At 43.8% G+C, this 24,666-nt stretch overlaps 1 protein-coding gene across 1 annotated transcript in view; it reads left to right on the forward strand.

The window, feature by feature from the left end:
- The window catches only part of LOC137521913 (IgGFc-binding protein-like), a 79,414-nt gene that overhangs the window by 27,499 nt on the left and 27,249 nt on the right, over positions 1-24,666 (forward strand). Inside the window, exons 3-8 of the mRNA XM_068241790.1 lie at positions 1,411-1,745; positions 1,902-2,472; positions 7,140-7,738; positions 9,333-9,900; positions 13,407-14,002; positions 21,671-22,250. Coding sequence (XP_068097891.1) covers positions 1,411-1,745; positions 1,902-2,472; positions 7,140-7,738; positions 9,333-9,900; positions 13,407-14,002; positions 21,671-22,250 — 3,249 coding nt within the window. The remainder of the gene's footprint in view (positions 1-1,410; positions 1,746-1,901; positions 2,473-7,139; positions 7,739-9,332; positions 9,901-13,406; positions 14,003-21,670; positions 22,251-24,666) is intronic.

The raw sequence follows: 24,666 nt of genomic DNA on the forward strand, positions 1-24,666 counted from the left end.
GCAGCCACTACTATGCTAGCGTGCGTTTCCCATCCTAGTAGCAACCGCACTATTGGAGTACCGTGGTTGAGGTACAATAGTATCGCTCGGTAGTTGTGCACTGCAGTAATATTACTATGTGCTGCTGTGTATGCGTGTTAATCTTAAAGAGACTCTGAAGCGAGAATAAATCTCGCTCCAGAGCTCATAGTTAGCAGGGGCATGTGTGTCCATACTAAACCGCCGCTATTGCGCCGCTAAACGGGGGGCTTGGTTGCTCCTGGAGGCAGGGCTAACGGCTGCAGCCCTGCCTCCAGTCACGTCTATCAGCGGCGCATCGCCGCCTCTCCCCCGCTGACAGACGCGCGTGGGGCAGGGCTGCAGCGGTTAGCCCTGCCCCAACCAGGAAGCGCTCCCCCGCTGCACCAAGGGGATTTGGGGGTGAAGGGACCCCCGTTTAGCGGCGCGATAGCGGCGGTTTAGCAGGGGCACACATGCCCCTGCTAACTATGAGGTCTGAAGCGAGATTTATTCTCGCTTCAGACTCTTTAATGCAATTTGATGAGTCACACCAAAGGCTGCAAATGTCTAAAAACTTAAAAAATAAATACATAAAAAGCCACCCTATTTTAACATTTATGGGTCAGTGGGTAGGTATATAATATGCCTACATATATACATACCTATATACATATACACCTACACATACCTATACATATATATTTTTGTCTTTTTTTTTCTAAATGTATGTTTAATGTATATTATGTGGAAACCACATTTTCAATTTGCAACCGTGGTAAACGTCTGCATTCTGAGTGAAAATTACATTAAAAATCATGCAAAAATATTACAATTATGACATTAATTATACTTTTCCCTGACAATTTGCATGACAATTACGATGTATAATTGCAAATTAGGATGCATAATTACACATCCTAATTATTATGTACATATAATATCCATGAGAATAAGAGAATGCTGAAAAAAATCAGGCATTTTTTAGGCCTGGATATACGGAAATACCTCCCTGGCGTTATAATTATTTCTGGATTTTAGTGTCTGAAGGTGGTGTATTTTTTCACACGCTTTTTGAATCCAAAAATCATACCGCTAGATAGAGCTGGGACAGCCCTGCACATTACACACCTCCCATGGATCCAACTCGGGGTTACCGCTCTGAGCCTCAGATTTCCAGCTCGAGCCTGACTTGGGATTACAGCTAAGTAGGTTAAATACTGTCAAAATTAACTTTAATTTTATTTTTTTTCTGCATTAACGTGATAGGGTATGCATGAAATAAAAGCATGGTTACTGCTATTCCTAAGCCAATTTCTAGTTTCTGTAAACATTTAGAAATGGCTGACGCTTTAAAATATTAGTACCTAGACTGTTTCATCACTTTATTCACATAATTTGCTTTGCCTATAGTCAACTCCGGTCCATCCTGCAGCACTGTGAAATGCCGGGCCAAGACTACCTGCAAGATGATCAATGGAAAACCAGTTTGTGTGCCAGATTCTGAAGCTTACTGTCATGCTGTTGGTGACCCCCATTACCGGACTTTTGATGGCCGCTTTTATGACTTCCAAGGCACCTGCACTTATACCATTGCCAAGACCTGCGACAGCGACCTTCCAAGTTTCAACATCGAGGCTAAGAATGAGAATCGAGGCAACACCCGCGTAGCCTATGTCAGCTATGTCAATGTGCAAGTTTATGACTACACCATATCCCTAGTGAGATATGAGTATGGTTTTGTCAGGGTAAGTTAATATTTGTATGGGTGGAAATTGGGTTGCACACTTGTCAGTTGGAATCCTTGGTTTGATTAAACTAACGTGAAGATATTCAAAAGCCAAATGACTTTGGGCGCAATAATATAAGGTCGTTTTTATCTGTTCCATTTTATCTACCTTCAGGTGAATAATCAACGTCAACGCCTCCCTATCAGCTTAAATGATGGACAGGTCCGTCTTTACCAGTATGGGAGCTCAATTGCTATTGAAACTGATTTTAGCCTAAAGGTATATTATGACTGGAACTCCATCCTAAAAATATATGCCCCCAGTACCTTTTTTGGAAGTCTTTGTGGTTTGTGTGGCAACTACAATGGAAATCCTTCAGATGATCTCATAACAAAAGCTGGTGTTCAGGCTCCTGATCTGATTGAATTTGGCAAGAGTTGGAAAGTGGAGGATGGAGATAGATTTTGCTGGCATAACTGCAATGGCGAATGCAAAACTTGCCCTCTCGACACACAAAAATTGTACTCCAGTGAAAAAAGCTGTGGCCTGTTGTCCAAAGCTGATGGCCCTTTCCGTCAATGCCAATCTGTCATAGATCCCAAGCCGTACGTAGATAACTGTGTCTACGATCTTTGTATGAATTCTGGCTCCACACAGATCCTGTGCCAGAGTCTGAAATCCTATGCAGATGCTTGCCAGAAAAGTAAAGCTGACATCGGAGATTGGAGAGCTACATCAGCATGCCGTAAGTAAAAAATATTTCATGTAACCAATTAAAATGTAGCCAAGTTCTCTTACTTACTCTCTCCTTTCTCCTGTATTAAAAAATATTTTAAAAATATGCTAATGAGGTTTTTCCATTTGGCACGGTTATTGGCCTGAGGAAGCTGGCTTAGACCCGTGAAACGCGTTGCCAGTGCGTAGTAATACAAATATTTTGTTCTTACAAAGATTTTGTTATTTGAGGTAAGCTACCTCCCTTTCTTTCGTTTGTATTTGTTTTTAAGAATTTTATACACACCAGGGCACCTCTTTCACCCATATTGTTCTAAAAAATTGTTTAATCAAAGCTGTCTAGTAGTCCAAGAAATGTATATAATATAACAATTCATAAAACTTTCTTCATATTCAATCATGCACAATTTATTTTTCTTTATTGCAACTCAGGTTGCATGCAACATGCTCCAGATCTGTGGAGTCTCTATTTCTAACACTTAAAGAGACTCTGAAGTCTCAAAAGAAACCCAAGTTTTTATTTTAGATTGCTTTTAAGTATTAATGTGCCACCTAAAACGCTGCATACTCGCAGCTAAATACTCACTTTAACCCCCTGAAATCCCTGGGCACAAATCCACTACTTTCTTGGTGGTGAATGTTGCTGCCCTAAGAAGGCAGAGTTTTGGGTTGTTGCTCTGCCTCCATTCACGTCCATCTGCGCTGATCGCCAACTCTCCCCCGTCCCTCTCAGTGAAAGAAGACTGAGGGGCGGGGAGAGGCGGCGATCAGCGCAGATTGATGTGAGTAGAGGCAGAGCGAAAGCCCAAAGCTCTGCCTCAATACAGAAGCGCTGCACAAATCTTCCCCGGGGGATTTTGGGGGGTTATAGTGAGTATTCAGCAGCGGGTATGCAGCGTTTTAGGTGGCACATTTATACTTAAAGGGATACTGTAGGGGGGTCTGGGGAAAATGAGCTGAACTTACCCGGGGCTTCTAATGGTCCCCCACAGACATTCTGTGTTGGCGCAGCCACTCCCCAATGCTCCGGCCCCGCCTCCGGTTCACTTCTGGAATTTCTGACTTTAAAGTCAGAAAACCACTGCGCCTGCGCTGCCGTGTCCTCGCTCCCGCTGATGTCACCAGGAGTGTACTGCGCAGACACAGACCATACTGGGCCTATGCTGTGCGCTCTTGATGACACCAGCGCGATCGAGGACACGGCAACGCAGGCGCAGTGGTTTTCTGACTTTAAAGTCAGAAATTCCAGAAGTGAACCGGAGGCGGGGCCGGAGCATCGGTGAGTGGCTGTGCTGGCACAGGATGTCTGCGGGGGACCATTAGAAGCCCCGGGTAAGTTCAGCTCATTTTCCCCCGACCCCGTACAGTATCCCTTTAACAGCAATCTGAAAAAAAAAAAAAAAAAAAAAAAAAGATTTTTTTTTTTTGAGGCTTCAGAGTTGCTTTGATCCTTCCTGATAAAGAGACTGTCCAACCAGAGCAGGTATGTCCACATGTGTCGTGGATTTGGGGAGTCATGATGGCTGCACCGGGTATATGATTCCTGGCATATGGGCCTCCTAGTCTCAGAGCTTACTTTGAGAGTGAGAAGTAAATGAAGACTCCTAGACATTTTGCAGAAAGCAGAATTTCATGAACTTCCACCATTTACACCGAAGTCCATGTCATAGATTTTAGCAGTTAATGGCCGTGGCGTAGCAATAGGGGGTGCAGAGGTAGCGACCGCATCGGGGGGCCATAGGGGCCCCCGAGAGGCCCTCCCCGACCACAGTATTAGCTTTTTATTGGTCCTGTGCTGATAATAATCACTTCTATAGATGCTTTGAATAGTAGTAATTTTTTGCACCTCTGACAGTGTGGTTGTCTTTGATTGGTTTTGGTATGCCATATAAGTTATGTACATAGCACTTGGGGGGGGGGGGGGGGGGGGCAGTGTCAAACTTGCACTGGGGCCAACAGCTTCTTAGCTACACCACTGGTTAATGGCAAAGATCCCATGCATGCTATTGTCACCTAATTTGCTAGGTATGGTAGGAAGACTAGTAGGCGCATGTAAAAAACAAAAAAAAAGACCTTGCACTTTTTGAGAGAATTTTACAAAATACAATGAAGAGAATTTTTTTTTTTTTTAATTAAACTCCAGACATTTTTGCTGTTGTACACTTTAATTTTTCCCAAATTCTGCACTTTATATACATGTTAAGAAAAACGCACTATAGCTAGAAAACGCTTAACCACTTAACGACCACGGTCAGCCAATCGGCGGACCTAGGTGTTAAGTGGTTTTACATGAAAACGGCCGCTTGAAATTAAACAAAGCAGATTTCCTCTTTTTGGCCCGCTCCCTTTTCAGAATTTAAATTGTTTCTTGACCCAACACATTATTTCAGAGTACAAGTATGAATTGTAAGGGGATATTAGAGTTTGGGACTAAAGTCATTGTGGGTGTTATGCTGTATACAGGGGCAGGCAGACCTACCATGGAGCCATGTAACTCAGATGCTTGAGGTGGCAAAATCTAGAGGGCAGTGTTTGGACAACCAGTTTTGGCCATCTGGCATCTGCCTCCTCTCCTCTCCAGCCCGCACATGCTACCTTCCTCATCCACGCACCCCAAAATCCCCACCCTCATTCTACCGATGCCTCCTGCTGCCCTTCATTATTATATCATAAGCAGGTGAGGTTTCGATACATGCCTCTTATAGAAGCATGCTACAGTAAAACCCCATTACTGGCAAGAGATCACCATGGCTAGAGATGAGCGTAATGACTTAATTACGATTTCGCGAAATTTAGCGTAATTAGTGTAATTACGATTATGGCCGTAAGTACATAATCGTAATGAAGGATTTCGCGAAATTCCACGTAAGCGTAATTTTCGCATTACAGTGGGTATCACGAAATTACGTTTGCCTTGCATGCAACCGTTTGTAAGCGTAGTTACATAACGTAATTTCGCGATAGTTCATATTACTGTAAGCGTTAATTTTCGCGTTGTTTTCGCGTTACGCATATAAAATTCGCCATGTAGTGATATTTTGCATCAAAATTCGCCATCAGACGAAAACGCGAAAAAAAATAAGCTAAATTTCGCAAAAATTAAGCGAACCCGAAAATGGCATTTTCGCATCGAAAATGCATTTGGCGAAAATTCGCGAGCAACCCTGCTAACAAGTAATTACGAAATTCGCAAAATTACAAAGAAATGCGACATTACGTTATGGTTTAACGCGAAAATACGTTATGAACGAAACGCGAAATTACGCGTTGAAAATTACGCTTACGGTATTTTCAATTATGATTTTAATGGCAATTACGCTACCATAATTTCGCATCGTAATAGCAAATTTCGCATGCGTAAATATAGTAACGCGAAATTTCGAACATTTCGGCTCAACACTAACCATGGCCAGTCAGAGGGGAACCTTTGAAACTCAACCAATCAGGCAGGCATGCTGGTACCAGACCGGCCAATTAAAACTGCCCACTGCTCATTTCGCTAACTGGTGCCGATGGTCTCATGGGCGGGACCATGGCACGGTCATTGGGCCAATCACTGCACTCCATCAGTAGCAGTGATATAATCAGCTTTTCTAGGGGGAGGCAGCACATCCTCCAAAGTTTGCTCCAGGCAGCAGAAAGTCAAGAACTGGCCCTGTCGGTACACTTAAATATAATTTGAACTGCTCAACATGTATTGTTCTCAATTTATTTAAATAACTGTGAAGCCCAGTGATCAATAAGAAAAAAAAAAGTACTTAAACCTAAAAAGATCTTTATCCTGAGCAATACAGAGAGAGATGGGGAGCAGGGGCATAGCAATAGGGGGTGCAGAGGATGCGTCAGGGCCTTTGGGCGAGAGGGGACCTCTCTCATCCACAGTATTAACTCTCTATTGGTCCTGTGCTCATAATAATTTATAGATACTTTGAATAGTGATAAACATTAACAAACTGTTCCCCATCCCCTTCTTGCACCTCTGACACTGTAGTTGCCATTGGCAGGTTTTCATGCGCTGTATCCATTATGTATAGAGTGCTTGGGGGGCCCCAATGTAAAACTTGCATCGGGGCCCACAGCTCCTTAGCTATGCCACTGATGGGAAGCAAGGGATTGCTGCACTGGAGCTGTCCTTTAGCACCATGGCACTGCTGCCTCTCTCACCCCTGTCGTCCTCACCCGATGTCCATCACTAGAGCTAGCAGGCACTCAGCTTTTACCTGACATTTGTGCCGCATGCCAGACTCCAATGTCTCTTCCGGTCGCTTGACTGGGTTAAAGTGAACCCGAGGTGAGAGTGATATGGAGGCTGCCATATTTATTTCCTTTTACATAATGCTAGTTGCCTGGCTCCCCTGCTGATCTATTTGGCTGCAGCAGTGAACTGAATTACACCAGAAGCAAGCATGCAGCTAATCTTGTCAGTTCTGGCAATATTGTCAGAAACCCCTGACCTGCTGCATGCTTGTTCAGGGTCTATGCTTGAAAGTATTAGAGGCAGAGGACCAGCAGGGCAGCCTCCATAATCTCACCTCGGGTTCCCTTTAAAGGGGAGGGTCCATGCCTTGTGACCACTGATAATCCTCACTGAGGAGCTTAATGGTAAATATATATTTCTTCAGGACAATTACATATATTACAGATTTTTGCCAATCCTATTTATTTTTCCCCCCACAGCATTGCAATGTCCAGAGAACAGCCAGTACCAGTTATGTACGAAGACTTGCCCAGCTACATGCAATGATGATGCAACTCCATCCGTATGTTCTCAGTCATGTGTGGAGTCCTGCCAGTGTAAAGATGGGTATGTGCTTGATGAAGGAAAATGTATACCAAAAGCCAACTGCGGGTGCATTTACCAAGGGAAATTGTTTGCCCCCAATGAGAAATTCTGGGGTGATAACAAATGTACGCAACAATGTGTCTGCAACCCCACCTCAAAAAAAGTGGAGTGCAAATCCTTCAAATGCAAATCTTCTGAGACCTGTTCGGTGGTCAATGGCATCCAGAATTGCTATCCCCTCTCTTACGGCACTTGCTCAGCCTCTGGAGATCCTCACTACATTTCCTTTGATGGTCTACGCTATGACTTCCAGGGTACGTGCATCTACCAGTTCGTAGGACTGTGTAAGAAGTCCGATGATTTGGTAGACTTCCAAGTCAACGTTCAAAATGAATTCCGAGGAAGCAAGGTTGTGTCTTACACCTCAGCAGTACAAATCAAAATCTGTGGATTCGATATTACAATCAGCAGACAGTACAAGAACAGGATTTTGGTAAGCCTATTCCAAGTTAATTTCTTCACTGTGTTGTATACTTTCATCCAGTGTTTTATTTACGTGTGATGCCTCCTACATTTAAAGGGGATACCTACTAAAATTGGTGTGAAGAAATCCCAATAGTAGAAAACTATCGCTGTTCCCCGAAGTAGAATATCGGTAACTGTACCGATGTTCTACTATCCCTCAGGCAAGGAACACACTTGTCTTTCAGTTTTCTGTGCATGTTTTTCTGCATACTTTTCCTGCACACCAAGTGTGTTTCTATGCAGGAAAACGCGCACGTTTTTTCACAGCAGCTGATGTAGTTGATAGAGAAAACTGACAAAATGTGCAGAATCAGGATGCAGAATGTCATTTTTTTTCCAACATACTAAGTGTGTACTAGCGCATTGATTAACAGGAGTTCTCAGTTTTTTTGTGCAGAAAACGCGCACGAAAACTGTCAAGTGTGTTCCCTGCCTCAAGGTAACCATATTCTCACACTAACCTCCTTCATCTACTCTTACCAACTGATGCACTTGTCACTTTTAACACCGACTTCCTCACCTACTGAGAATGTTAACTGTATAATATATAATATACAGTATATTACAAACCCTAACCCTCATCGCCTACAACATTTAAAGTCTAAAGGCCTATTCTGATTCCCTGCTGCCTAGATTTCACCCCAGCACTCGGCAATAATAAAGTCAAATACCTTTGATGTAAAACCCTTCCCAACCGCCTAACGCCGATCGCCGTTGGAAAGGTGGTTCCCCCAGGACTGCCTAACACCAGTTGGCATCAAGTCCTGGGGACGGAGATTAGCGAGAATTGTGCACACATCCCCGCTGAATGACAGAGCTCCGCTCCCAGATAAACCTGCCATCTCACGTTCGCGGCGGCTGACAGGCGGTTATACACCGATACGGCAGATTTTTTTTTTTCTTTTGTACAGCCTTAGATTTAGTGCAGCCCTGTACTGGGGACAGGCCTGTTACTTGCCTGTCCCCTGGATTGGCTCATAAGCCGATCCCACTCATAGGTTGATGAATATAAGCGGTGATCACGCTATTGGATCTCGTGGGGGAAGGGGAGTTTGGGAGAGCAGGAAAAAAAACTTTTATAAAAAAAAAACAACAACTTAATAAATAAATAAAACTGACCTTGCAGCAGCAAACAGATGCCACCAGCAGAAAGCTCTGTGGTGGCAAGAAAAGGAGGCAAGATTAATTTGTGTATGAAGTTGTATGACTGAGTAATTGTTAAAACTGCAGAGCACTGGTCACTAGAGGGGTTTAAGCCTGTGGTCCTCAAACCATTTCAGTATCGCTGAGCGTAAATTACCCCCCCCCCCCCCCCAATGCTTGGCTATATGATAGCGGGTGCCTATTATTGCTTTAATGCTGATACCCAAAGTGTGCCTATACTATAGGCAATCTCTTGCATACAGCAGTCTATAGTGGTTCCCAAATTACCAGGCGTACCTCGTATCCATTTTTCCTGCTTTTGACTGTCTTGTGTGTCATATTTAATTATAAGTAACATTTCTACCACGAGTGGCGTATTGCTGATATAATTTACATTCCAATGTTATTTTAACTTACAGCTGGGTGGACTATTGACCAACTTGCCTTTCATTGTTGACAATGGCAAGCTTTCTATCTATAAAGATGGCTCCCATGCTATTATTCAAACTAGTTTCGGTCTGCGTGTGGCCTTCAACTGGGACAGTCACATCGCTGTCACAATTCCAAGTACCTATGCTGGTGCGGTTTGTGGTCTTTGCGGGAACTTTGATGGTGATAAAAACAATGATTTCCTGATGAAGAACAACGTTCAAGCTACCAAGCCAGTTGTCTTTGGAAATAGCTGGAAGGTGCAAAACGTGCCAGGCTGCTACGAGGAGGACAAGGGTGACTGTTCCAAACTAGCTGAACTAGAGCTGAGACAAATTGGTAACAAACAAGGCTGTGGAATACTCCAAGATAAAACTGGACCCTTCCGTGAATGCTTTGCAAAGATTGATCCACAAAATTACTTTAAGAGTTGTGTGTACGATGTTTGCTTCTATGAAGGGAAGCAAGATGTTATTTGCAAAGTTATTGCCAGCTACGCCAAATTATGTCAAGAGGCTGGAGCCACCATTTACCCATGGAGAAGCAACAACTTTTGCAGTAAGTTAAGACTATAACTTTTTAATGACTGTTAGATCCTTTCTCTATGTCCCCTTATTACGTGGTGAGAATGAGCCAGCTCTCCATAGTGATAGAGTTTTCATGTTTGCAAAATTTGTGATTGCACACTTTATATCAGAAGAGAGGAGGGCAGCATGGCAGTGATAAGCTACTGTAGTTATCGCCAGTTCTAGTTTTTTTTTGTTTTGATTAGATTTATTTTAAAGTTCAAAAAATGCATGTAAAAAAATCTACGAAAGAAATCTACGTAATGTTTATGGCTGTTTATTCCTGCCAGGGCATAGACTTAAATTACCGCACGGAACCGCCGCTAACATCAATTGCACCATTCTCCTGCTGTTGCAACTCAACTGTCGGAATGACGGCAGAGCTCCATGCGCTGGTCAGGAGCCAATCAAATTGGCTCCTGACCGGCTCACAGAGCTCTACTGTTATAGAGACTGCAGAGCGAGTGAGCTTCAGCAGTGAGAAAGCTGCACAATCGGTGGTAGCGGTGGAACCATGAGGCTTGATGTCAGCAGGCCCGTTTTTCGTACTAGTAATTATTGATCATTAAAGCGGATCTGAGATGGAAAAACTAACTATGACAAGTAACTTGTCTATAGATCTTATCTAAAGTTTAGAGAGTTTACACAGCAAATCTAGCTGCAAACAGCTTCATCAGTTTGATTATTTATTCCTGTGAAACAATGACAGCGGCCATGTTCTGTTTGTCACATTACACACAGACAAGCTGCTGCTTCTCCAGCCCTCAGCCTGTGAAAACTTCACTCCCCTCTCTTCCTTCCTCCCTCCTCCCCTCTATCGCTGAAATCTCTGGCTAGTAACCTCCTCCTCCTCCTGCCCAGAAAGAGCTCCCATAAGCCCTTGCTACTTAAGGTGGCCACTAATGATTCAATTCCTAGCGAAAAATCGTTTGAGCGATCAGAAATTCTGATCGGAAGTGAAATATTGTAATACATCATTCACTACACCATCAACGAACCAATCTTTGCTTCCTAGCTGTCACAACCAACAAGAAAATCCAAATTTTGGTTCAACGAAAATTCATTCGGACGACATTTTTTTCACTCATTCATAATCGATTGTGTTGATCATCGGAGGTTATTTACAACCAATCCGATCAGAATTTTTGATCGCTTTAACAATTTTTCACTAGAAATTGGACAGTTAGTGGCCACCTTAAAGAGAAACTCCAACCAAGATTTAAAATTTATCCCAATCAGTAGCTGATACCCCCTTTTACATGAGAAATATATTGCTTTTCACAAACAGACCATCAGGGGGCGCTGTATGACTGATTTTGTGCTGAAACCCCTCCCACAAGAAGCTCTGGGACCGCGGTACTTTTGGCAGTTTGTTACAATGTAACAAGGCTCACAGACAGGAATTAGCTGTTTACAGCTGTCTCTAACAGCCAAAACAGCTAGCAGCAGCTACATAACCTGCCCACAATAAAAATGTCACCATGTAATAAATGTCAGAGTGTAAATCGGGGAGAGGAAAGATTTTACAATGGGCAAACACTGACTAAATCATTTATACATAATTATTGTAAAAATGAAGCACTTTTTTATTGCATTATTTTCACTGGAGTTCCTCTTTAAGGCTCAGAGTGCCTAGGCACTCTGAAAAAGCTGTGTGCGAGGCTTGTTTAGTTCATAGGGAACTAGAGTATTAGAACATAAAAAAAAGGTATTTGGCTTGAGGAATGCCCTATAAACTATATGAAAGGAACACCAATATGCAATGAGTACAAGTTTTTATCTCGGATCCACTATAAGGGCTCGTTCCCACTGTTGCGACGCGATTTCGGCCGCATTCCGACGCTTGTAAAAACGCATGCGGATGCGTTTCCACATGCGTTTTTACCCGCGATTTCGCCTGCGATTTCGCATGGCAGGGTGCCATGCGAAATTAACCATGACACTGCCAGGGCTAAATAAAATTGAAAAAGGTGCGAAATCGCACGCGAAATCGCGGGTAAAAACGCATGTAACAAACGCATGCGTTTTTACTATTAAATACATTAGCTGCGATTCGCACGGATTCCCGACGCAGGCAAAATCGTTGGCTCTTTTGTGCATTTTTTTCACGCTGAAAAAAACGCACCTCAACAACGCTACAGTGGAAACAGGCCCATCCACTTGTATTACATGTGCGGATCTGCATGCGTTGGACGCATGCAGATTCGCAAAAAAAGTGGAAACGAGCCCTAAGCGTTCAGAGACTGCTGGTACCAAAGTGGATAAAGGAGAAGCAGATGTTAAGGAACTGGGCTGCAGTCTTCTTTGATAGCAGATGGTCAGGAACCCTTGCAGTCGAGAACATGTCCCTACCCATTTACTGCCGCAAGAGGCACATTCACAAGTAATAGTTACATTTATGATGATCCTCCCACCATAAAGGCCAAGGAGAATGGCAGCGGTCACAGGAGCATGCATGTAACAGAAAAACAAGATTTTGAAATGTTAAATTTACAATCTTATTTTTTTTTTTACCAAATTCTCCTAACATGTAAATCTCTAATGACCTGCCATATTTACTTCCTTTAAAACAACCAATTGCCTGGCAGCTCTGCTGATCTATTTGGCTGCAGAAGTGTCTGAATCACCAGAAACGAGCATGCAGCTAATCTTGTCAGATTTGACAATAATGTCAAACACCTGATCTGCTGCATGCTTGTTCAGGGGCTGTGGCTAAAAGTATTAGAAGCAGAGGATTAGCAGAATAATCAGGCAACTGGTATTGCTTGAAATGAACTAAATATGACAGCCTTCACATCCCTTCAGTTGTCCTTTAAGTGCCAAGGTTGTAGAAAATGATAGTTTGCAGCCTGTTGGGTAATCACCCAATAATTCGTGTTTGAAATAATGTGCAAACTGATTTTCTATTTAATGGGCAAGCGGAGAGCTTTTTGGGAAAATGTTCTGCTCTAGTTTTCCTAGAGAATCTCACGTTAATGTATTGATACGGGTGCATATCTTTTTGACTTGCATCACAGAAGCCTATAGGTACACGTGTTATGGCACCCTAGACTTCATCCTCCACAAACCTACAAACCCCCACCTGTTCACACCACACATGTCCTGGCTAGCCAAGTTGTCACCTCTTCCCTACTTTCCATGCCTGGCGTAGGTAGCCCCAGGTGCCCCTTAACAGGTAGCCAGGGGTACCCTCAGTTTTAAGTAGTTTGTTTTCTCCAAGTATTAGGTACCTAGAGGTGCCCCCGACTGAAGGAAAATCTCATCAGTTAAATACCAAGACCCAGGTGAGTAACTTATCATTTACGCCCTGCCTGGGACTCTGCATAGGGTTGGAGGGATGGAGGCACTCAAAAAGGGGAGTGAGCCACCTTTCCACCATCCAGCATGAGCCTACAGTGCCTTTATGGGAACATGAGTTTAAACCTCGTTTGAATGATGACTTACCAACTTACACAGGAAAAAATTACAACAGTAATTGTCTTATTGTGTCCCTCTTAGGTCCAGTTTGTCCAAAGAACAGTCACTATGAAACATGTGCTTCTGGATGCACTCCAACTTGCTTCTCCCTCTCACCCCCATTGGGATGCAACCCGGTGTGTTCTGAAGGGTGCCAGTGTGATGACGGCTTTATCCTCAGCGGAGGAGACTGTGTCTCTATTTCCCAGTGCGGCTGCAGATATAACGACAAATACTACCAGCTAAATGAAGTGTTTTACCCGAGTGGTCTCTGCAACCAGAAATGTACATGTACAGCCAGCGGAGCTGTAGACTGCAAGGCTTTCACCTGTGGAACCAACGAAGAATGCAAAGTGGTTGATGGAGTCCAGAAATGTCAACCAGTAGGCTCTGCACAGTGCTCTGCAGCGGGTGATCCACACTACATGTCCTTTGATGGTTTGGCTTTCGACTTCCAGGGCACGTGCACCTACACACTGACCAAGACCATAACTAAAAATGAAAACCTTGTACAATTTGCTATCAATGTGAGAAATGAAAAATGGGGCAATGGACTGGTGGCTGTCACCAAGCTGGTGGCTTTCCAGGTCTACGACTATAATCTCATTCTTGAGTACAATGTCCGAGGTCAAATAAAGGTAAGCCCTGATTTGCAAAGTGTCCATATATAAGTTATGCTAAGGGCAGATAAAGGACATGGATCATGTCTCCAAAGTGCTTCCCTGGCAGAATCGTCTCTGTTCCTTAAAGGGATTCTGTAGGGGGGTCGGGGGAAAATGAGTTAAACTTACCCGGGGCTTCTAATGGTCCCCTGCAGGCATCCTGTGCCTACGCAGCCACTCACCGATGCTCTGGCCCCGCCTCCAGTTCAGTTCTAGAATTTCAGACTTTAAAGTCTGAAAACCACTGTGCCCGCATTGCTGTGTCCTTGTTCCCGCTAATGTCACCAGGAGCGTACTGCGCAGACACAGACCATACTAGGCCTGCGTAGTACGCTCCTGGTGACATCAGCGGGATCGAGGACACGGCAACGCAGGTGCAGTGGTTTTCAGACTTTAAAGTCTGAAATTCCAGAAGTGAACGGGAGGCGGGGCCTGGGCATTAAGGGAGTGGCTGCGCGGGCACAGGATGTCTGCGGGGGACCATTAGAAGCCCCGGGTAAGTTCAACTCATTTTCCCCCCCTACAGTATCCCTTTAAAGTGAACCTGAGGTGAGAGTGTTATGGAGGCTAGCATATTTATTTATTTTTAAACCATACCAGTTGCCTGGCATTGCTGCTGATCTCCTTTTGGCTGCAGTAGTATCTGAATTACACACCTGAAACAAGCATGCAGCTAATCCAGTCAGTTTGGACAATATTGTCAGAAACACCTGATCTGCTGTATGCTTGTTCAGGGTCTATGGCTAAAAGTATTAGAGGTAGAGGATCATAAGGGCTGCCAGGCAACCAATATTGCATAACCACTTAAGGATGACGCTAATTGAAATCTACGCCCTGTTTTGATGGCTATCTGGCTGCCAGGGCAATTAACCGGCGTTAAGCATTCTCACCACTTTCGTCGATCCCAATGATCTTGCTGCTGTCTCCCCGCCACTGCTCACTCGCTCTGCCGTCTCTATAACGCCAGAGCACTGTGAGCGGGTCAGGAGTCAATTTCATTGGCTCCTGACCCTGTCAATCAACGTAAGCAACTCCCATTGGCTTACATTGATAGACAGGGTCAGGAGCCAATAAAATCTTCTCCTGACTGGCTCACAGGAACTCTGCTGTCATAAAGACAGCAGAGTGAGTGGCTGAGGTTCCCAGTGTGCGGCCTGGATGACTGTTGCGGTGGGTATGTGCGGCGATTCACTGGTGTTCTGCCGTTTCTGGTACCAGCGGTCTCTGGTCCTTAACCTCCTCAGCGGTAAGCCGGAGCTGAGCTCGGGCTAAGCCGCCGCGGAGGATTTCTCAGGCCCTGGTGGGCCGATTTGTACAATTTATTTTTTTGGTTACACGCAGCTAGCACTTTGTTAGCCGCGTGTACTACACGATCTATGCCGCTCAGCGCCGATTCGCCGCTACGCGCCACCCCCCGACCCCTTGCTCAGCCTGGCCAATCACCGGGGGTGATTGGCCAATCACCGGGGGTGGATCGGGACTTCCTCCGACGCAATGACGTGGATGACATTGATGACGTCATCCCGATAGTCGCCATGGCGACGGGGGAAGCCAAACAGGAAATCCTGTTCTGAACGGGATTTCCTGTGTGCTCTGATCGCCGGAGGCGATCAGAAGGGGAGTGGGGATGCCGCTGCACAGCAGCCATCATGTAGCTAGCGCTAGGCTAGCTACATGATTTAAAAAATCATGGCGGTTTTAATAGACCGCCAGTCAGGTTAATGGGACAGAGACCACTGGTACTTAAGTGGTTAAAGGGGTATCCAATCAAGTAGTTGACCAGCAGTGAAGATTTTCAATTTTCAGTTTAATTCACAAAGATCTATATATATAATAGAGTAAGTGCCTCAACCTTCGAGCAAGAAGAAGAAGTACTTTGCATGAGAAAATGTATGCGTGGTCAATCACCAAGTTTTAGGCTTCTTTTCCACGGACTGTTGAGCTGTGTGCTCAGCAAGCAGTTACCAGGCAGCAGTAAGCAGTTACCAGGCAGCAGCAAGCAGTTACCAGGCAGCAGCGAGCAGTTACCAGGCAGCAGCGAGCAGTTACCAGGCAGCAGTGAGCAGATACCAGGCAGCAACAAGCAGTTTCCAGGCAGCAGCAAGCTGTTACCAGGCAGTAGTGAGCAGTTGTAAGAGTTTGAGAGGCATGTTACTGCCTATCAACTGTCCGTGGAAAAGAGGCCTACCCTAGCAAGTCTGGCTTTGCAAATCTGGCCTAATTGGCTATTCATGAGGCAATGCTCATGCAAATATGCATTTGCTTTTGCATGCCAAACTATGCAGGGTCAAAAAACCAATACTGCAAAGCAGTCGCCCTGCTACATGCCAGTGATGAGCGAAAATGCAAAAATTTGTTTCGATAAATTTTTACCGAATTTTCGCCTAATTTCGTTTTGACAGGCAAATTTTCCATCTAATTTTTTCACGTTAATTTTCGCCTAAGGCCAGTCATTTTCGCATTACTTGCGTATGATTGCGGACATTTTCCACATAAGGGCATTAGCGCCCGCATTCAGAGAAGTTCCTTGCGCATTATTGCGGGCATTTTTCCATATAAACGTCCGCAAAGATTGAATTTCCATGCGGATTATTGTGGACATTTTTCCGCATAAGGGCATAAGCATCCGCATACAATGAATTTTCGATGCTGGTCGAAAACGCAAATATTTCTGAAGATTTTCGTTAAAAAATTCGCCAAAAAACGAAAACGGGATTTTCGAGGCGAAAATTCGCAAGCAACACTGCTACATGCTACATTAGCACTATCCAGGAGCGCCACGGGGAGGATTTCCAATGCCCCCCTTTTATACAACCGGGGGGACCACAGGGTCCCAGGCTCTCTCACTGCCTGGGAACCACAGCGACACCCCGGAGGGGGAGGCGCAGGCGACTCCCCCCAAGCGTGGCCAGCGTCGGGGAGAGCCGTCCACACCCACCTCCCAATATTAAAAACAGGCACTTACCTTAACGTCCATTGCGTTCTGCTACATGCGCATTAACTTGGGGGCACCACATGAGAAAGGAGTGAAGCATGGGTCACCCCGAGCTTTAGAGCTCAGGGCTGGCTCACATACAGCACTCCGGGGGGAAGGGGGGGGGGGGAGGACAGGTGCAGACAACTCACTCCAGGGCTCACACCACCGGAGCAAGCCATCCACCACCTGCCTCCAAAGGATACAAACTGCAAAAAATGCTTTCCATGAGAAAATTAATGCGCATGTAGCAGAACGCAATGGACGTTAGGGTAAGTGCCTGTTTTTAATATTGGGAGGTGGGTGCAGACGGCTCTCCCTGGCGCTGGCCACGCTTGGGGGGGGTCGCCTGCGGCACCCAGCCTCCCCCTCCGGGGTGCCGCTGTGGTTCCCGCGGTCCCTCCCTGTGGCGCTCCTGGATAGTGCTAATGTAGCATGTAGCAGTGTTGCTTGCAAATTTTCGCCTAAGTCATTTTCGCATCGAAAATCCTGTTTTCGTTTTTTGGCGAATTTTCACGAAAATCTTCAGAAATATTTGTGTTTTCGACCAGCATCGAAAATTCATTGTATGCGGATGCTTATGCCCTTATGCGGAAAAATGTCCACAATAATCCGCATGGAAATATAGACTATGAATGTATTTTGTAGGTATTGATCTTTTGCAGGAACGGATCTTTTGCAGATAATGATCTTTTGAATGTGTACAGCAACTTTGTGTGCAGCATCTTGCAAATATTTCTATCTAATGGGGAGTGCAGCTCAATAGAATAGACTGTGTAGGTGTGGCTCTGATACTACATGGAAGGGGGTAAAATTGGTCTGTGATCTTTCATTTTTCCAAAGACTTTTATCTGATGTGTGTACCCACCTTTATTCTTCTTGCTTCAAGGTTGAGGCACGTACTCTATTAGATAGATAGAAGATGCGGCGTATGCTATGACGCGGGACGGCTAGTAGTAAATATACAGCCATCATCCGGTGTATGTATCGGGTGTAAGTATAGCTCTCAGGTGTAAGTAGCTCTCAGATACTCGCAAGTGCTTTACTACATGTGTGCTTTACTACTATATGTATATGTATATGCATGTATGTATATATGTGTGCATATATATATATATATATATATATATGTATATGTATATGTGTATATATATATATATGTATATATATATATATATATATATATATATATATATATATATATATATATATATATATATATATATATATATATATATATATATATATATATATATATATATATATATATATATATATATATATATATATATATATATATATATTATAATTTCTATTGTGGTTAAAAAAATATATGGTAAATATGACAGCCTCCTTATCCCTCTCACCTCGAGTTCACTTTAAGTTTCTGCAACTTCGTATTGCCACTGGCAATTTAGACTCCTGGGATTTTGTGAATGTTCTTGAATTTTAAAGGAAACCTGCAATGAGTTAAAAAGAAAAAAAAGAAAGAAAAAAAAATATGCTTACCGAGGGCTTCTTGCAGCTGCCCTGTGCTGACAACGTCCTGGAACGATCCTCTGGTCCCCTGCTGCAGTTCACGTTCTCTTTCGCCAACTTGCAAGTTGACGTCCAAAGCGCGTGCATTATCATTCACGCTCCCGTTGTTGGCAGTGTCCTGCGCAGTATATTGTTTGCTTGTACTGCGCCTGTGCAGGATGCTCCCGTCGATTGGAAAGAAGCGGGCGTCGATTTGCAAGTCGGCGAAAGAGCAAGTGAGCCATGGCGGGGGACTTGAGGGTCGTTCTAGGATGGCACAAGGAGGGGGCTGTCTGAAGCTCCAGGTAAGTAAAACTTTGTTTTAAACTCCTTACAGGTTTCCTTTAATATACTGATCTACTGTATAAATTTTCAGACCCAAAAAATATGAAAAAAAAATTAAAACCTGGCCCCAAGTTAAAATCTTATGCCTCCTATGAAGCCTGACTTGATCCTTAATAATCATCAGGGCAAAGCAGTCAAGAAGGGGCAGGCATACCTTTCTCCTAACATGGAAATGTTTTCTTACCCAGGAAGCAAAAGTCTTCAAGGTAAATTGCTGCCAAACTATTGGCTAATAGCTGTGTTACTTACAGCTGTCATGGAACTGATCAGAAGCTATTGGGTTGTCATGGCTTCCGCTTCCCAGCTCATTAAAGATGTAAATGTATGTGTAGTATGAGTGACAGGATGTGGCATGTCTGCTCCTAAATGGCACTGTGGTAGGCTACACCATGAATATTATGTCGCCACAGCACACAATTGCTTAGGATTCATGTGGTTCGAAGAAGGCGGTTGTTCCCTTTTTTTTTTTTTTTTTTTTTTTTCTTTTTTTTTGGTGTGGGCAGGTAGAGAGGGGAAGGTTTAGGAAATGCCCACCCTCCCCCTCCCCCCAAAAAAGTGTAAAAAAATAAATCTATCTATATATATATATATAGGTGCAAAAGTATTCGGCCCCCTTGAAGTTTTCCACATTTTGTCACATTGCTGCCACAAACCTGCATCAATTTTATTGGAATTCCACGTGAAAGACCAATACAAAGTGGTGTACATGTGAGAAGTGGATCGAAACTCATACATCATTCCAAACATTTTTTACAAATAAATAACTACAAAGTGGGGTGTGCGTAATTATTCGGCACCCTGAGTCAATACTTTGTAGAACCACCTTTTGCTGCAATTACAGCTGCCAGTCTTTTAGGGTATGTCTCTACCAGCTTTGCACATCTAGAGACTGAAATCCTTGCCCATTCTTCTTTGCAAAACAGCTCCAGCTCAGTCAGATTAGATGGACAGTGTTTGTGAACAGCAGTTTTCAGATCTTGCCACAGATTCTCGATTGGATTTAGATCTGGACTTTGACTGGGCCATTCTAACACATAGATATGTTTTGTTTTAAACCATTCCATTGTTGCCCTGGCTTTATGTGTAGGGTCATTGTCCTGCTGAAAGGTGAACCTCCGCCCCAGTCAAGTCTTTTGCAGTCTCCAAGAGGTTTTCTTCCAAGTTTGCCCTGTATTTGGCTCCATCCATCTTCCCATCAACTCTGACCAGCTTCACTGGCACTGCTAAAGAGATGCGCCCCCCAAGCATGATGCTGCCACCACCATATTTGACAGTGGGGATGGTGTGTTCAGAGTGATGTGCAGTGTTAGTTTTCTGCCACACATAGCATTTTGCATTTTGGCCAAAAAGTTCCATTTTGGTCTCATCTGACCAGAGCACCTTCTTCCACATGGTTGCTGTGTCTCCCACATGGTTTGTGGCAAACTGCAAACGGGACTTCTTATGCTTTCTGTTAACCATGCCCTTCTTCTTGCCACTCTTCCATAAAGGCCAACTTTGTACAGTGCATGACTAATAGTTGTCCTATGGACAGAGTCTCCCACCTGAGCTGTAGATCTCTGCAGCTCGTCCAGAGTCACCATGGGACTCTTGACTACATTTCTGATCAGCGCTCTCCTTGTTAGGCCTGTGAGTTTAGGTGGATGGCCTTGTCTTGGTAGGTTTACAGTTGTGCCATACTCCTTCCATTTCTGAATGATCGCTTGAACAGTGCTCCTTGGGATGTTCAAGGCTTTGGAAATCTTTTTGTAGCCTACGCCTGCTTTAAATTTCTCAATAACTTGATCCCTGACCTGTCTTGTGTGTTCTTTGGACTTTACGGTGTTGTTGCTCCCAAGATTCTCTTAGACAACCTCTGAGGCCGTCACAGAGCAGCTGTATTTGTACTGACATTAGATTACACACAGGTGCACTCTATTTAGTCATTAGCACTTATCAGGCAATGTGTATGGGCAACTGACTGCACTCAGACCAAAGGGGGCTGAATAATTATGCACACCCCACTTTGCAGTTATTGATTTGTAAAAAAATGTTTGGAATCCTGTATGATTTTCGTTCCACTTCTCACGTGTACACCACTTTGTACTGGTCTTTCACGTGAAATTCCAATAAAATTGAATCATGTTTGTGGCAGTAATGTGACAAAATGTGGAAAACTTCAAGGGGGGAGAATACATTTGCAAGCCACTGTATATATAAAAATGTATTATTATTATTTAGAATGTATATAGCGCCGACATCTTCTGCAGCGTACAGAGTATATAGTCTTGTCGCTAACTGTCCCTTTGGAGGAGCTCACAATCTAGTCCCTACAATAGTCATATGTCTATTGTGTAGTGTATGTAGTCTAGGGACAATTTAGGGGGGGGAGCCAATTAACCTATCTGTATGTTTTTGGGATGTGGGAGGAAACAGGAGTGCCTGGTGTGTATATGTATATATGTGTATGTATGTATGTATGTATGATACTATTGAAATTCTGCTACCCTACAGGCCCAGCGTTGCAATTTTACAACCTCCTCCCCAAAAGTTACTAAAATGTCAAAATAAAAAAACAAACACTGATTTGGGCATCATAAGCCTCCTATAACAACATGTGAAAGGTTGAAATTTAAGTTTTTTTTTTCCCCCTATATTTTGGTCTCTGGGGTTAAGAAACCCAAATAGAGATGATATGAACTGTAAATACTTTCAGTACAGATACATTAAAATGCCTTAAGTCCTGACTCTAATGTTCAATAACCTAATGAAAACCTCCATACATTATCTAATATTGCCTGAAAATGATATATTGTCTTTCCCAACAGATCAATGAAGTCTACAATAACCTCCCAGTAAACTTGGAGAATGGCAAAATCCGGGCCTATCAGCATGGCGCAAGAGTGATCATTGACACCGACTTTGGCGTTCAAGTCAATTATGACCTTGTCTACCATGTGATAGTCACAGTCCCAGGAAACTACAAGGGCCAGTTGGGTGGCTTGTGCGGCAACTACAACGGTGATAGAAAAGATGAATTCCAGCTTCCCGATATGAGGGTGATCACAGATGCCACTACATTTGGAGCTGCATGGAAAGTCCAGATCCCTGGCGTCAGCTGTGACGATGGCTGTGGTGGCAGTGGCAAGCCATGTCCATCATGTGATGACAGGAAGAAAGATATCTTCAAGACGGAGATCTACTGTGGCTTCCTGAAGAAGGCTGGTGGCCCGCTGAGTGCTTGCTATGGTGTGATCAGTCCTGATACTTACTTCAACAACTGTGTCTACGATCTGTGCGCAGGAACTGGTGATGGAAGCATCCTTTGCCAGAGTATTCACAGCTATGTTGCTGCATGCCAAGCAGCCGGTGTTAATGTCCAGCCATGGAGAACCGACTCTTTCTGTCGTAAGTATTTTTGGATTTTACATTCCAAACCATTATCCATGCATATTATCCATATGTTGACTCTTTTTTATAAATCAACTAGAACAGTAATCTATATATATAAAATCGGATGTATGTGTGTGTGTGTGTGTGTGTGTGTGTATGTGTGTGTGTGTGTGTGTATGTGCCGCGATCACTCGAAAACCCCTTGACCGATTTGAACGAAACTTGGTATACAGGTTCCTTACTACCTGGGATGATAGGTTCTGGGGGTCTCGCGGCCCCCCTGCCCACCTGGGCGGAGCTACAAACAGCAAATCAGATTCCACCCATTCAAGTCAATGGAAAAAATGTAAAAGGCTGCCATTCTCACAGTAATCAAGCCAGAGTCCCCACACTTGGCACAGTTGGTCACTTGGTGACCGAGGTTACAAATCCAGGAAAAGCGGGTGGAGCATAAAACAGCCAATCAAAATTCAGCCATTCCTTTTAAATGGGAAAAAATGCAGCCATTCTTACACTGTTAATCGCAGGGTTCTCAAACTTGCCACACTTCGCCACTGGGTGAATAAGATTAAGATTTTGGAAAGTGGGTGGAGCCTACAACAGCCAATCAAAATTCACCTATTGCGTTTAAAGGGGAATATTTAAACTGCTGCCATTCTTACACTGTTTATGGCAGAGGCTTCAGACTTGCTGCAGTCAGTCATTAGGTGACTGGGGTCCAAATTCACTAAAGGGGCGGGGCCACAAACAGCCAATCAGATTTCTTTGCTGGATAAACTGCTTCCATTCACACAATTTTGATGCCAGGAACCTGAAAGCTCACAAAATTGGTCATTGAGTGACTGTGTGACAAGGTTACACAAAGTGGGTGGAGCCAAAAACACATTTTACTGGGAAAATATAAACTGCAGCCATTCTTACACTGTTAATGGCAGGGTTGTCAAACTTTGCACAGTTGGTCATTGAGTGAATGTGATTAAGATTTTGGGAAGTGGGTAGAGCCTACAACAGCCAATCAAAATTCAACTTTTGATTGTCAAAGGGAATATTTAAACTGCAACCATTCTTATACTGTTAATAGCAGATGCCTCAAACCTGGTACAGCTGGGCACTGGGTGACTGGGGTTCAAATTCAGAAAGGGGCGGAGCCACAAACAGCCAATCAGATATACAAAGTATTGATACCAAGGATCCCAAAGCTGATAAACTTGGTAATTGAGTGACTATATGTCAAGGTTACAAAAAGTGGGCGGTGCCAGAAACTTAATTTTTTACATGGCAGGGTTCCCAAACTTGATACAATTGGCCACTGGGTGCCTGGGATTATTATTCAGAAATGTGGGTGGAGCCTACAACAGCCAATCAAAATTCAGCTATTGATTTTCATGGGGAATATTTACATTGCTACCATTCTTACACTGTTAATGGCAGAGGCCTCAAACCTGATACAGTCAGTAATTGGGTGACTGGGGACCAAATTCACTAAAGGCGGTGGAGCCACAAACAGCCAATCAGATTTGTTAGATTGATTTCAGCCATTCTGTTATTGGCAGGGTTCTCAAACTTGACACAGTTGGCCACTGGGTGACTAGGATTAATATTTAGGAAAGTGGGTGGAGTGTACAGCAGCCAATCAAAATTCATCTTTTGATTTTCAAGGGGAATATTTACATTGCTGCCATTCTTGCACTGTTAATGGCACAGATTATTATACAGAAAAGTGGGTGGAGCCTAAAAAAAACAATCAAAATTCACCTGTTGATTTTCAAAGGGAATATTAAAATTGCTGCCATTCTTGCACTGTTAATGGCACAAGCCTCAAACCTGGTACAGTTGATCATTGGGTCACTGGGGTTCAAATTCAGAAAAGGGGATAGAGGAGGCATGGGCAAACTTGGCCCTCCAGCTGTTGAGGAACTACAAGTCCCACAATGCATTGCAGGAGTCTGACAGCCACAGTCATGACTCATAAAGGCAAATGCATTGTGGGATTTGTAGTTCCTTAACAGCTGGAGGGCCAAGTTTGCCCATGCCTGTGATAGAGCCACAAACAGCCAATCAGATGTTTCATTTCACTGGGAAAATACAAATTATTGATGCCAAGGACCCAAAGCTCACAAACATGGTCATTGAGTGACTGTGTGTCCAGTTTACAAAAAGTGGGCGGAGCCAAAAACAAATTTCAATGGGAAAATGTAAACTGCAGCCCTTCTTCACTGTTAATGGCAGGGATCTCAAACTTTGCCAAGATGGTCACTGGGTGACTGAGATTAATATTCAGGGAAGTGGGTGGAGCCTATAATAGCCAAAATAGCCAAAATAGTCAAAATTCACCTGTTGATTTTCAAAAGGAATATTTAAATTGCTGCCATTTTTACACTGGTATTAGCAGATCAGAGCAGTTTCTAGGCTAAATTTCACCCAGGGCGAG

This window comes from Hyperolius riggenbachi, chromosome 6 (genome assembly GCF_040937935.1).
Source record: "Hyperolius riggenbachi isolate aHypRig1 chromosome 6, aHypRig1.pri, whole genome shotgun sequence".
Classification (NCBI taxonomy): domain Eukaryota; kingdom Metazoa; phylum Chordata; class Amphibia; order Anura; family Hyperoliidae; genus Hyperolius; species Hyperolius riggenbachi.